General features: G+C 38.8%; 1 protein-coding gene across 1 annotated transcript; it reads left to right on the forward strand.

Annotated features, from left to right (window-relative positions):
* Positions 1-292: 292 nt before the first annotated feature.
* Positions 293-13,250, forward strand: mapk15 (mitogen-activated protein kinase 15). The gene is made up of 15 exons (XM_042507225.2): positions 293-556; positions 759-937; positions 3,518-3,616; positions 4,491-4,520; positions 5,521-5,611; positions 6,160-6,290; positions 7,673-7,836; positions 7,954-8,093; positions 8,171-8,228; positions 9,712-9,849; positions 10,101-10,206; positions 10,348-10,666; positions 11,709-11,839; positions 12,017-12,169; positions 12,793-13,250. The coding sequence occupies exons 2-15, from the start codon at positions 848-850 to the stop codon at positions 12,985-12,987; spliced, it is 1,845 nt and encodes a 614-aa protein (XP_042363159.2). The 5' UTR covers positions 293-556; positions 759-847; the 3' UTR covers positions 12,988-13,250.
* Positions 13,251-13,808: the final 558 nt, after the last annotated feature.

A 13,808-nucleotide genomic window follows, 5' to 3' on the forward strand; every position in this document is an offset into this window, starting at 1 on the left:
CATTCACTAACTTGGAGGTGTGGGCTTTATGACCTATACTGCAGGCAGACACCAGGGGGCGATTAAAATGTAAAACTTTGGGAGAACTGTCATGTTGTCCATCTTTATATATAGTCTGTTTGTCGGACTAACACAGTAATTTGGGTTTTTCTTTCATAAGGTGATCTTACTGATTGATTATGTCTATTATTAAGTACCCTCCACTTAAAAAAAAAACTCGAACTATCCCTGACTCTTATGATTGAGTTTAATAAGGAAGTGTTTTTGTCGCGGCCCCTTTAAGAACCAGACAGCAGTGTATTTGTTGCCAGGACGACACGAAATGACTAAACTCTACGGCTCGTCAGTTTGCAGCAGCAGTGTGGGAGTAACCAAACTCACAGCGAGAATTGAGTATCACCTTGACAAATAGTAACACATTTTGTACCTTTGCATGTTAAACAGAGCGTATTTTCAGTCACTGAATGGAGCTAAAAACGCACCTGCTGCTTCTCGACTGACACTGATTGACTGAAGAGGAAGCAACGCGTCGTCGGACTACAAGTAGCCTAAAGAGGTGTGTGTGTGTGTGTGTTGCTTAATAACAAAAAAACTACAGAAACTCGTCTCGCCTGTTGCTCTCACGTATTTTTATTTTTATCTTTTTTTTCTTTCTTTCTTTTTTTTACCTTGTTGTGGAAATTAACATTTGAAGCTCAGACGGAAGTGGTTCCACAATTCAGTCAGTACTACCGACCGTGTTAACACCTGTTTTCCAGGACACTCAGGACCCCTTATCCCCTCCAGGACTAATCAAAGAGTATGGTGATGCCCTCTGTTTGAGCAGAGGGACGGACTGTTAAAGAAAATGAGCAAAACATATGAATCCAAAAACGTGTCTGAGGTGGAGGACCACATTTCTCTGAAGTATGAAATCAGGAAGAGACTTGGAAAAGGGGTGAGTGACTTTCTGTCTCTTAATTGACAGGATTTAGTGGAGGCTGATTCATCTCAGCCTATAGGGTAAAGTCAGGTAATGAGGGACACTTTTTGGTAGATTGCAAAGAAAACTACTTAAAACTCAGAATACTTCTTTAAGTGTAAACTTTAAGAAGTTGTTATCATTCTCTGCCTTTTTTTTATAAAGAAAATGTGACAAGTAAAATAATTTAGAAACTTCAAATACATTGAGTACCCCTACCCCACTCCAATAACATGCTCAGGTAAAGTGGGACAAACATAGTTAAATCAATTGATCAGCTCTGTCGTTGATTTATTAAATCATTATGTAACCTGTGACTATTTATTAAAAAAAGATTGTTCAACTTTTCTGCCATGCTTTCCCTGTTGTTTTGATTTGTTTCTTTGGTGTTATATTGTCTACATTGGACATGTTTGTGTACTTGCATGTGTGTAACATGCTTAATATTTTGTATGTGGAACAAAAGTACTAAAAAATCTCTGTAATATTATATGAGGGCACACAATAGCATAATTTATAATTTTATGGCCCCTGATTGCCTGAAAACATGCAGGTTTCACTGCAGAAAATGTACCTTTTTACCTGAAGTTTTTGTCCCACTTTACCTGAATGCATTATGTACACACTCAAACCCCTCTCTCACAAAAATTAAAGTGTATTGTGAATACATTTTTATTAAAAGTCATTAAACAATTAATATGATGCAACATCCTTAAACAATTTTTGTTGTCGTACCCTCAGTATTTGGTGTGCCCATGGTAGCTATCTCAGAGCAGTGAAAATTATTTTTTCATGTAAAGCACATTTATATTAACAATGCAATCAAATGTCTGGTGACTGGCTGCTAATATTTAAAGAGCCCAAGTTGTAAAACCTTATTTGTCCCATTTTACCTAATGCTTCACATTATCTGACTTTATCCTACAATTACCACCACAACTGCTTATCGCACCCTTGAATGCAAACATTTTGAGTTGCAAAACACTTTCAGTGTTCAGTACTTTCAGTTTGCAGCCTTTTATTTGGCTTTTGGCAAACTCTCTTCACACCACCCCTCACTGTACTTGTACATTAATGTTTACCACATCTTTAAGCCCTCTCTGTACTTTAGCCTTAAGGGAAATTCCTGAAATGATCCAGACTTAAGGCCCTCAGTTGAACACTGGTGTTGTAAGCAAGGGGTTTATTTACTCTGGCAGGACAGACTCTTTCTTTGCAGATCAGCTGATGTGTGAGGACACTTATTCCCTTTAGAGTCCAACCCCTTTTGTTTTTCTCTGCACTGGTACGGTTGCCACAGGACTAAAAACAGCCCGATGTATTTTTTTCCATATACTGTCCACAGAGACTCACAAATTGCTGCTCTGCTTGCAATGGCCAGGTGGTGACTGCCACGTAGTCACGTCATATTGGCTAACTAACTAAACCTGAGACCAGGAGTGACTCATGTTGCACTGCCGTTGAACCTGTTTACAGCTGTGAGATAACAGCATCCTGTGTTGTGGCGCTTTAGGAAGCCAGATAATAGTGAGCAGCACTGTGCTAATTGGCTCTACAGGGTTATAAACTGCTTTTGCAGCAGCAAAAACGGCCTAATATTGTTCTGAATAAACTCTATTTTGTTTTGCATAAATTGGGATGGTTATCTGTTCTTTTGGAGCCGGGCTTTGACAGTGATAACAGCCACCAGAGCCACCTGGGCTGTGTGAATCTGATCTGGTGACGGTGCTGCTGCTCCTTGACAATAACATGGGTTAGGGTTATGCCCTGCCTCACTGCTGCCTCTGTTATGCTTGACTTAATCGCCTTCATCAGCACTCTCAATCTCCCGTCACCCTCATCAGGGCTGTAGCTATCACTGAGGACACAGAGGTCACTTTTTCTTCTATTGTGGCGAAAAAGTGCAGTTGACATTTTCATATTATTAAAAGTTACACATTTTAATAATGTGTTTACAAGACGTTCGAACTTGGTTCCCTAAGCTCTGACATTTTAGATAGATAGAGAGATAGATACTGGATACTGGATGGATACTGTCACTGGACATTAAAACAACAAACTTTGTTTGGCAGCATTAGTAAATTAATGTACTATAAAAGGTATATTAAAAAAATAGTCATATAAACATTATTAAAATACAAATCACAGTTATTGCACTCATTTTATAGAAGCAGTATATTGCACTCATGGCTGAAGTTCTAGTTTTTTAGTTCTAGCTAGTTCCTTTTTTTATGCCAAAAACTCTTGGACATACATCTATTTCAAAATTGATCAGACAAAAAACAGCTGAATGGATTAAACATGTAAATGTACATGATAATTAATACAGATTAACTACAACATTTTGCTGATATTTCAGATTTCCATTATCTGGGGATGGTGTCTTATGACTTCTGTATTTCTAAATTCAAGATACGGCCCAGACACAATGTTTCCAGAGTTTACTTTCTATATATACTTTTTACCTGGTTGACATCCTGCAGTTAAAGCTATATTACTGTTAAAACACCTTCTCATTGGTCGTGGTAACCTAATAGTGTGCTGTAACTCTCTCAGGCTTATGGCATTGTATGGAAAGCAGTTGACAGACAGACAGGCGAGGTCGTGGCTGTGAAGAAGATCTTTGATGCCTTCAGAAACAGGACAGATGCCCAGGTGTGTGCTTGATTTGATCTAAGTGACCATGAATTAAAATAATTATCGTCAACTGTTAACTTCTTTTGTTCACATCTTTATATCATATCTATTGCTGTATGTAGCCTTTGTTTTTGTTGTTGCCTCCAGGAAAATGCTTAACATTGATTTATCTATTAATTGGAGGCCACTCTGGTGGCAGATTTAACCATAGCAAAACTGAATCAAAACTTACACAACTCATTTCGTTCTTAGATAAAAAAGTGAAAAGTTTTAATGAAAATGCATATGTACAGGCAGTACAGAGCACAGAACTATATAAATGAGACTTAGATTATACTGTACAAGTTATGTGAGAGTTTGTAAATAAATGTTTTGATATAGTTGTTGTTCAACATGATCAGCAATCAGTAAATCTGTACTTTTGCTATTTTCTGTGGAGGCATGCAAGAAAAACTAAGTTTTGCTCACAAATTCAAGGCAACACTGCATGACTAATAGATATACAAATGGTAATTTTGTGGTCTTTTAAGTATTTCTTTCAAAATGAAGCAATGAGAACTTCCAGCTCACTGTCAGCAGTTGCATATGATTCCAGGCTATAACTGATTGAACCGAAAAGTGATTATTTCAATACATTTTAGCGGCCTGAAGAGCTTAAGTTATTCATCAATTCCCAAGACAACAAAAGCAATCGCGGGATGGTCTAAAACATAATTTTGTGTCGCAAATGATATTTTCTTGTCTTGCAGTGGCTACAGTTGGCTCCCTTGCCTGTGTAAATAGAGACATGAGTTTGACTAATGATTAAATGAAACAGAAGGCTTGTGTGTGCTGAATTTATGGCCTAACATGTACAGCTCACATCTGATTGTAATTTTCTTTTCTTTTGCAGCGGACATTCAGGGAAATCATGTTCCTCCAGGTAACAATAAGAATTATGTTCACATGAAATAAAGGTCAACTCACTGTCAAACTATCATTCTCTTAGTTTAAGTCCCAGAGACTGACAGACTATTGAACTCTGCCCCTCACACTATATTTTGCCCCAATCTTTTCCCTCTTTGTCTGGCCTCTTTCTTAATGTAATAAATGTACAAAATTTTAGGGATACTTCATGATAAACTCAGGATACTGCCCCTTAGTCAGTGAATGAGCTTCATTACCAGCTCTGCTAAAACATGTCTACAAGACAGCAGGAATATTCCTTTTATGTTGCTTTTTAGAAACACTTTTGCAGGTAAATTAGTGTATTTGTTAATAGTCTGCTCCACTGATACTGCTGCAATAGTTGTACCATGCCCCACTTACACAGACGTAACACTGTTTATTTTTCCTTTACTGTTCCCTTATAGTTCATTGTTTTATAGGTAGAAACATGAAGGAAAGGTTGCTTAAAAGATTTTACAGCTATTAGTTTACCATGTGGAAAACACTGAGCATTGACACTGCTGTTACCTCATGGTACAAACTGGAAAGTGGCAAAAGTCCAGAAGTTAAAACCTCTACTATTGTGTAAAATTACAAAAAAGCATATTATGGTCAACCTTTCTGTTTTCTCAGTAATGTTTTCAACTGCATTGTTAACCTGGAGGAGACTGACAATGATCAGCAATTCTGTCCCTGTCTCACTGTGCATCATATCCTTGTGTAACACATTCACTCTTTATCTGCTGACCTACATTCATGTGACCTTGAGCTGTGCCTCTGCCCCCCAATCAGCTGTCTTAATTTTCCAGTGAAATTCCAGTGTTGTTGTTAGGGGGTTTAATTATAGTGACCATTATGTAACCTCTGTTGAAACTTCCCCTGTTGTTTACTCAACGTTTACACAACACCTTCCAGTTATTATGGGTCAAAAATGGCCAGGATTTTGTTTTTTGTGTTTGTGGTTCTGTGACTAAAAAAATTTCAAATGTGTGCAGGAGTTTGGAGATCATCCCAATATCGTCAAACTTCTAAATGTCATCAGAGCGCAAAATGACAAAGACATTTACCTCATCTTTGAATATATGGGTGAGTGCATGGAAGTTCTTGAACATGACCACAGCTTTAAGAAATGGTCAATCAGTTTTTGACACGTCTGCACGTCTGACGAGTAAAGGCTACGTGTTAAACTTGGCACTGAAAAGGCTGAGTGTGTGTGTGTGTGTGTGTGTGTGTGTGTGTGTGTGTGTGTGTGTGTGTGTGTGTGTGTGTGTGTGTGTGTGTGTGTGTGTGTGTGTGTGTGTGTGTGTGTGTGTGTGTGTGTGTGTGTGAGTGAGAAAGAGAAAGAGTTTTTTGCTTCCTTTGGCTGGCTGCACTGTCTTACTGCTGAGTCCACAGATTGGCCTCCCCCTCTCTGCACTCTAATCCATGACTGTGCACCAGCATCCAGCACAGAGCTCCACTGTTTCTCTCTGCTGTTTCTTTTGGGTTAAAATCACTGTCTGTGTGATCATGGAGGAGCATATGTTTAGCAACTCTGCGACACCAAAATCACAAATAACTAACAGTAATTTACAGTCCAGTCATTGATAGATGTCACTGTAATAGTTGTATTTTTGCTCTCTGCTTTGTGCCAGATACTGACTTGCATGCAGTGATAAAGAAAGGCACCCTACTGAAGGACATCCACAAACGTTATGTGATGTACCAGCTCTTCAAAGCCATCAAATACTTGCATTCAGGAAATGTTATTCACAGAGACCAAAAGGTATGCCAGGTTGAGAATACTGAGCATTAATCGTGAATAAATGTATTGATATTAAGCATTTATATGTTTTGCAATCATTTAACATATCACAATAACAAAATTTGCTCTTTTTTGATTTAAAAAAACTCCAATTTAAATAGCTGAGTCGTGCTTTAACCTTGATAGTATCACATATATTGACGTCTGCCTTTTGTCTTTGTTTCTCTGATTACTTTCTCAATTGATAAGTTCATCATTTATAGAGTGTTTATATATTTTTTTAATCATTTGGTTAATGCAGTGTTGGAAAATTGTGAAAAATCCAAGTGACAATTTCCCAAAGCCCAAGTTGAGGTATTTGAATTGCTTCTTTGGTTCGACCAAAAGTCCATAATCCAAACTGATTGTCTAAAATGATAAAAAACACAAAAAAATACGCAAATAATTATAAAGCTGGAACCAATGAATGTTTGGCATTTTTTTATGAAAAAGAAGTTACTTTAAAGTAATAGTCTTAAAAAATTTTATTTAAATAAATGTCTGTTGAGTCACTATCTATTGCCAAATGAGGTAACATGATGGTCATTGAGCCTATGGTGCATTGATAAAGCGCCCCTGCATCTGAAATATTACCAACTGGTGACGTTCCTGGAAAAAATCACAAACGGCGCACAGTCATAAATTAATTAATTAATTAATTAATTTAAAGGGACCATATACAGTTTAATACATAAGTGTTACCATTTGATGCACTGTACCAGATAATATCTTAGATAAAATCTTAGAGCTTATTTGCATGTGCAGTCTATCGGTAGGTCAGAATAATAATAATAATAATGATGATCCATGCTCTTACACAGTGAAACGTACATGCACACACACCAGCTGTTGCAACCTTTTTATCTTGCCAACTGCAGGGCTCATAAAACAAATAAATTCGTTGACTGACAGCAGTCTGATGGCTTGGTGTGCCAACAAACACACTGCAATCAGTGCTTATCGCCATAGGTGCTGCCTTTAGAGAACAAAACAGAGATCTTCAAGGCTGTAACTAATGACTAACAGAATATCAGTCAAGATTACAATTGATTAATTATTTCAGCTCTAATGCAAATGTAAACCATTATGTCCAAAATACTGTGTTTATGTAATGACATTGAGTAACACTTGTGCAAGTCTGCAGGAAATCTGCTGACATGGCTTTACAAAATTGCCTCTGGTGCTAAAGACTAGAATTTCATCTCTCCTTCTCTCTCATTCATTCTCTCTTCCACCTCTTCCCACTGCATTTACTGTTTTCATACCTGGGTCAAGTTGCTCCATTTGACCTCTCTGTCAATAAGTGAAAGCCAAACCATCATTGTCCGTGTGAAGAACGTTTCTCTTGTCTGTGATTCCCACAGCCATCCAACGTGCTGCTGGACACCGACTGTGTAGTCAAGCTGTGTGACTTTGGATTGGCCAGATCGCTCAACCAGATCCAAGAGGACAGCGGGAATCCAGCGCTGACGGAGTACGTGGCAACGCGGTGGTACCGAGCTCCTGAGATCCTGCTGGGATCCACAAGGTATCAACTGTGATGAGCATCTGTTAGTCAGTACACTGTACCACACATTTTAATTCAAGGTATTAATTACTCGTTTTGAGTGTAACAAACTGTAAGAGGAATACTTCTGATCCAAAGGTACACTAAAGGTGTGGACATGTGGAGCCTTGGCTGTATCTTGGGAGAGATGCTGCTGGGAAAAGCCCTGTTCCCTGGGACATCCACCATCAACCAAATAGAGAAGATCATGAGTGCCATACCTCACCCGAGCCCAGAAGGTGATTAAAGAGCGTATACTTTAAGTAAATGACAGCATTCATCACTATTGATTAACTCACTGCTATTTAATTTTCAGATATTCTCGCAATCAAGTCTGAGTATGGATCCTCTGTCATTCAGAGAATGTTACTAAAGTAAGAAAATCTTTTGTGTTATGTATGTTGTGAAAATCCTCATGTACAGAGAACATGTTAACAGTAGAGAGGTTTTTTTATATATGTAATATAAATAGCCAACAATGTACCTGATGCAGTTCACTCAGTCTGCTCGCATGGTTTACTGTGTTTATATGTGAATACAGAGTGTGCACTTGGCCGCATTTTGACCTTGTCTCTCCTGGGACTGAGCTAGTTTTGGGAGTGACAAAAACAAATTTCCTCCTTTACGCAGGGGAGTTGTCAGCCTTTAAATAAAGATGGGGCTGATTACACGCTTGGCGAGAGAGGCAGTGATACCTGCAGAGATGCAACGAGGCAGCAGCAACAAAGCAAAATAATAAACCAAGCAAAGACAGCTTTAAAGGTTATTTATATGACATTTAGAACATTAATATGGCAGCAAACGCTCCCTCTGTGTGTGCTGTAATCTGAGCTTCTCTGTTGTTTGTTGTGGTTGACAGTCTGGCAGAGTGTGTATGTAAGTCCCTGTGTGTGTATCTCACCAGCTAGCTCATCCCTGCCACTTTGCACTGCGCTCATATGGCAATTACCTCTGATAATGCCATCCTGACCATACGGCATCATCCTGGATGCGTAGTGTCCACCCTGCAGCCCCCCTCTGGTTAACACTGTTAGCTCCATCAGCACTGTTTCTGTTGTTAGCACTGTCTGCGCTCTTAGCACTGTTAGGCTGTGTTAGCTCTACTAGTGACAATGCAACAGCGTCACCAGCTACATTATCGCTGAGTTGCTTTAGAAGTGTTGTTCAAGTGCTCATTATCATATGACCTAGTGTGTGTCCACTAGCACAAAGCACCTCAACAGAGCATATCTAAAGTGTGTATTGCAACATAAATATCTGTGCTTTTGATCAGTGTCTGAGCCCCATCTAAACATGACATTTGCATCCCTGTGTGCACCGCAATGCACATAAAGCTAGCATAGCATCAGCTTACTAAGCGTAATACACAGCCCTGCAGGTAGACACAAAAACATATGATTTGTTGATACTTCATCCCGTTTTTGAAGAACTGAAAAAAGTTGAGGCCAGCTCAGCTTTTGTTTGTAGCAAGCACACCCGTCAGCAGTGACAAATGTGGGGCGTGACTTTGTCGCCTCATGTCGCCCCATCGCTGGCCTACATTGAAAATGAATTGTAGCTTGTGGCTGTGTTGCTCACAACATTAGACGCCGCCTCAGCCACCTCCATGTTGTGGGTTGTGTGCAGACAAAATGAATTGGACACTGAATTGTAGATATGCTCTAAATGTTGTATAAAGCTCCTTTAAAAGACCACATTGTTGAAAAGGGTGTGTTGGATGTGTGTTGCAGAGAATAATGACATGTTTAAGTCTTACAGTTCTTCGTAAGTAAGTAAGTAAGTGAGTCAGTGTTATGGCACTGCAATGCTAAACCTCTGGAGTACACTTGAATATCTCTCTCTTCCTTCCTTCACCAGACCACAGGTGCCTTTGGAGGATCTTCTCCAGCCATCTGTGTCTCCTGATGCTCTGGACCTGTTGAGAGGTTTGCTTGTTTTTAACCCCGACAAGCGTCTGACTGCTGAGCAAGCCCTCCAACACCAATATGTTGCCAGGTACTATGGATCAAGAAATCAGAATAATTCATAGATCAGTAGCTGTGGTTTCTGCTATAGCAAAAATATTGTAGAGATGTCTTTTTATTGTTTTCTTTTCTTTCTTTGCTTAGTCGAACAGTTAATCAATCCTTTCTTCTGTTTGCTTTGCTGTCTGTGACAGTTGTGATTGGAAATTCAATATTTATATCATCACTTAGATACTATTAAGTGCTATCATTTATCTATAACTGTGTTTTCTGTCTCTGGAGGTTTCATAATCCAGCCAAGGAGCCAGCTCTTAACTTTGACGTAGTGCTGCCAGTGGATGATGATGTTCAGTTATCTGTGGTTCAGTACCGCAACAAACTTTATGAGGTACGAAATGAGTCAGAAATCTTCTGAAGGCAAGATCGGCTTCTACATATGAAATCGTATTACATATAACTGCATTGCAAAAATACATTTATATATTTTACAAATACATTTTTAAGATGATTTTCTCTTCTTTACCTACAGATGATGCTGGAGAGGAGAACTAATCAGGGGATGCTCAGACTAATCCAGCCAAAGAATGGAGGCTGCATGAGTAACACTGAGAAGCCCAATGTGAAGGACAGAGATGAGAAGCGCCCAGTGGCAGCGAATGAAGATGGTGACCACAAGAGAGAAACGCAACATGAAAAGACTGCAGAGGCAAACCACGTGCCTTCACACACAGGCGTCATCAAACCCGCGCCTGTAAATGTGTCAGCCCTGCCTGCTGTGGAAAAGACAAGTCCATTATCGAGCCCTGGCTTGGGGAAACTCACATATAACCCGATCACACATGCCCCAAGTATGTCTGAATTTATCTGGACAGGTTCATCACAGGGTTAGGGTTAAATATTTGTAGCACAAAGTATCAAAAACGAAATGTTCTTTAAGATGTATGTTCAGATTTGTGATCTTAATTACAATCCTAGCGTGTAGGATTTAAGGGAATATATAATAATAATAATAATGGGTATGTTTTCTTTAGGGTATAATCACTTGAAAATAATAGTCATCGTGTTTCTGTGGCCTTAGAATGAGCTGTTTACATCTACATAGTCATGTTGCACCACCATGTTTCTGCAGTATCTCAGAACAGATAAATCAAACCACTGGCTCTAGATAGGACCACATGCGTTTTAGGGTCTGCCACCATATTTAGCAGCCCCTCTGCAAAAGGTAGAGTCAGAAAAACATGTATTTTTCCTTTTTTTTTTAAACTTGAGACTGCTTTATTTAGTGTTTTTACCACTTTTAATCACTGTGCCCGTTTATTTTTGAGAGCATGAGACCTATGAAACCTTCTGAATGTCTGGATTTTAAATTATCGTCAGAAATAAGTTCGCAAACTTTGGCGGGTGCTTGGCTAGCGGCCTGTTTCCAATGTACCAAACGGCATCACAGAAACAATCATTTGTAACATGAAGTTGCTTTATTCAGTGTTTTTACCAGTTTTTATCACCTGGTATGTTGGTTTTGAAGAGGAAGAGACCTCTGCAGATAATTCAGCTGTTAAAAACCTCCTGAACAGTCAACACTGAAGGATTTTTAACCGGAAGAAGTTTTAGCTGGTTACAATCTGCAATCCTGACTGCCATATACCCCTACATTTTTACAAATTTCTCATCAGACAATTATTTATTTATTTTTTATTAAATTTAAATACAAGGTCTCAAAAAAAGTTGTGTTTTGGTATCAGTACACAAACTATTCAAATTTTAAGAGGGTTCCATGCCTTCACAATGAAATGAATACAGCTACATATGTTTTAGATAAATCTCAAACATTTAGTTTTATGTATACATTACCTCGGGAACAAAACACAAACTGTTCTTTTCTTCATTCAGATGGTTTTGTTCGTAATCCAGCCGGTGCTCCTCATTACTCCTCCTCCACCGCAGCCTGCAGGAAACTAGTAGAACAGACCAGTAATGGAAGTGCAACAACGTCACCAACAGAGGGCGCCAATGCCAACGTAGTAAGCAACAGATATCAGTCCACTTACTGTTCAGTTTTGTTTTCACTTGCTGTGATGTACTCTTGTTTCATTCTTACATCCTTCTTTATTTTTAGCTGCTTGCATTCTCTCCTACTCATGATCTTTCTGTGACTCACTCTGTATGTTGCTTTGTCTTTTATTTGCTACCCTCACTAGTCCATGGACCAGATTCTGCAGCGTGGTCGCTCAGCGCCTGCGGCCCATAACCGCTCCTTCTCCTTGACCCTAAATCAAACCCAGAACAACCCGCTGGTTCGCAGGGATGAGTCGTCCCTGTCCTCTGGGCTATATGTCACATCTGCACGCCTGGTCAGTCTACCACACCTTAGAGCATGTAAAATATGACTCAATGCCAGGATGCTATTTCAAGCTTTTCCATACTTAAAGTAATGTTCACTTTAAAAGTATATGAATATTTTAACCCTTTGAAACCTGTATTGACACAACTTTTCTTGTGCTGCTTTCAGATTCCTTGTTGTGTTTTAAGATTGAACCCTGAGAAAATTGGTTTGATTTCAAAAACATGGGGAAAAAGGCAATGAGTAACTTTGTAAGAAATTTTCCACAAACAGCAGGAAATAAGAAAATTTAAAAAATATATTTTTTAAAAAATGGGGCGAAAAGGGAAAAAAGAAAATTATTATTAAATTACTATAATTTTAAGCACTTTGTTCCGATGTTTTTCTTTCATTTTTTTTAACCTTTTTTTCTTTTCTTTTTTTTGTTGAATTTTTAGGTAATTTTCTTGCACTTTTTTCACTAATTTCTTGTTCATTTTGGGGTAATTTATTCTTAAACTGTTGACTGCCTTTTTCCTGTATTTTTGTAAGAAATTAAGCCATTTGCTCAGGTTCCAAAGCATTAAAGTTTAGCAGCATTAAGATATAGAAGTAATGGCAGTCACAGCTAACTTCCTTTTTCTTCCCATGCAGAACCAGCGCTCCAACTCTCAAGTTCGTGATGTTCAGCCACCGGTACGGTTCAGCAAGAAAGTATTTCAGAGTAACTGTAACGTGGCAGCTGCAGGCGACCCCAAAGCCAAACTGGGCAGCTATTCACAGGCCTATGGTACCATCAACAAGACTGAACTGGACAATCTGCTGCGAAGCCGCCCTTACAACCAGTAACTGCTGTCATGTCAGCTGTTACGTAGGGGCCGTGGCCGGGGTTGGGTGGCGTGTGTTTGAACACATAACAAGGTTTGCCTATCACCAAGTTGTTAGACACCTGGCAAACTGAAGAGAACTTGTAAAAAGAAAGTGAAGACTGTTACCTCTTGTACACTATGTAGATTGTATTCATGCAGACATGTCTGTCTGTCTGTCATAATGACTACATATTTGTAAATTTAGTGTGAATTCATAATAAATTTATCATATTGCACCAGCAAGTCATGAACATACTGTATTTATGTGTTAATTTTCGTTCAACAGTATATCTTACAAGGCTGGGACAAAAAGGGGCAATCGTCCTAAAGCTCCAGACCTTTAGGGGCCCTGAAGGTCCATTGTAGGTGTGTCAGTAGGTTTGTGGTCATTTACAAATTCACATTGTCAGCTGAAATGTTGATCTGTCTGTAGAGACAAAGTGTGTCAACATTCATTTGCTAAATATTCCTAAATACATTTGTGTTTTAACTAACTAAGTATCATAAACAGAGGGTCAATTGGGGCCTACGAATACTTGGGGCCATTGCATGGTCAAACCAACCATAATTTTATAATGTTGATGTTTATAATGTTGATATATGTAGCCAGTCATCTATATGCCGAATGATTGATGTACATTAAGCCAGCTGGTCTTAGATGAACACAGAGCAACTGTGAAATATGCAGATAGTTGTTTTAATTGATTACACAACAAGCAGTTATTTCGCAGGTGGATACAGCAGCAATAAGCCTGTTTGTTCCTGAGAAAAAGATCAGTGTGTCTTGAACCCACTTTGTAA

This window comes from Plectropomus leopardus, chromosome 17 (genome assembly GCF_026936395.1).
Source record: "Plectropomus leopardus strain MGB_pleo_1.0 chromosome 17, ASM2693639v1, whole genome shotgun sequence".
Taxonomy (NCBI): domain Eukaryota; kingdom Metazoa; phylum Chordata; class Actinopteri; order Perciformes; family Serranidae; genus Plectropomus; species Plectropomus leopardus.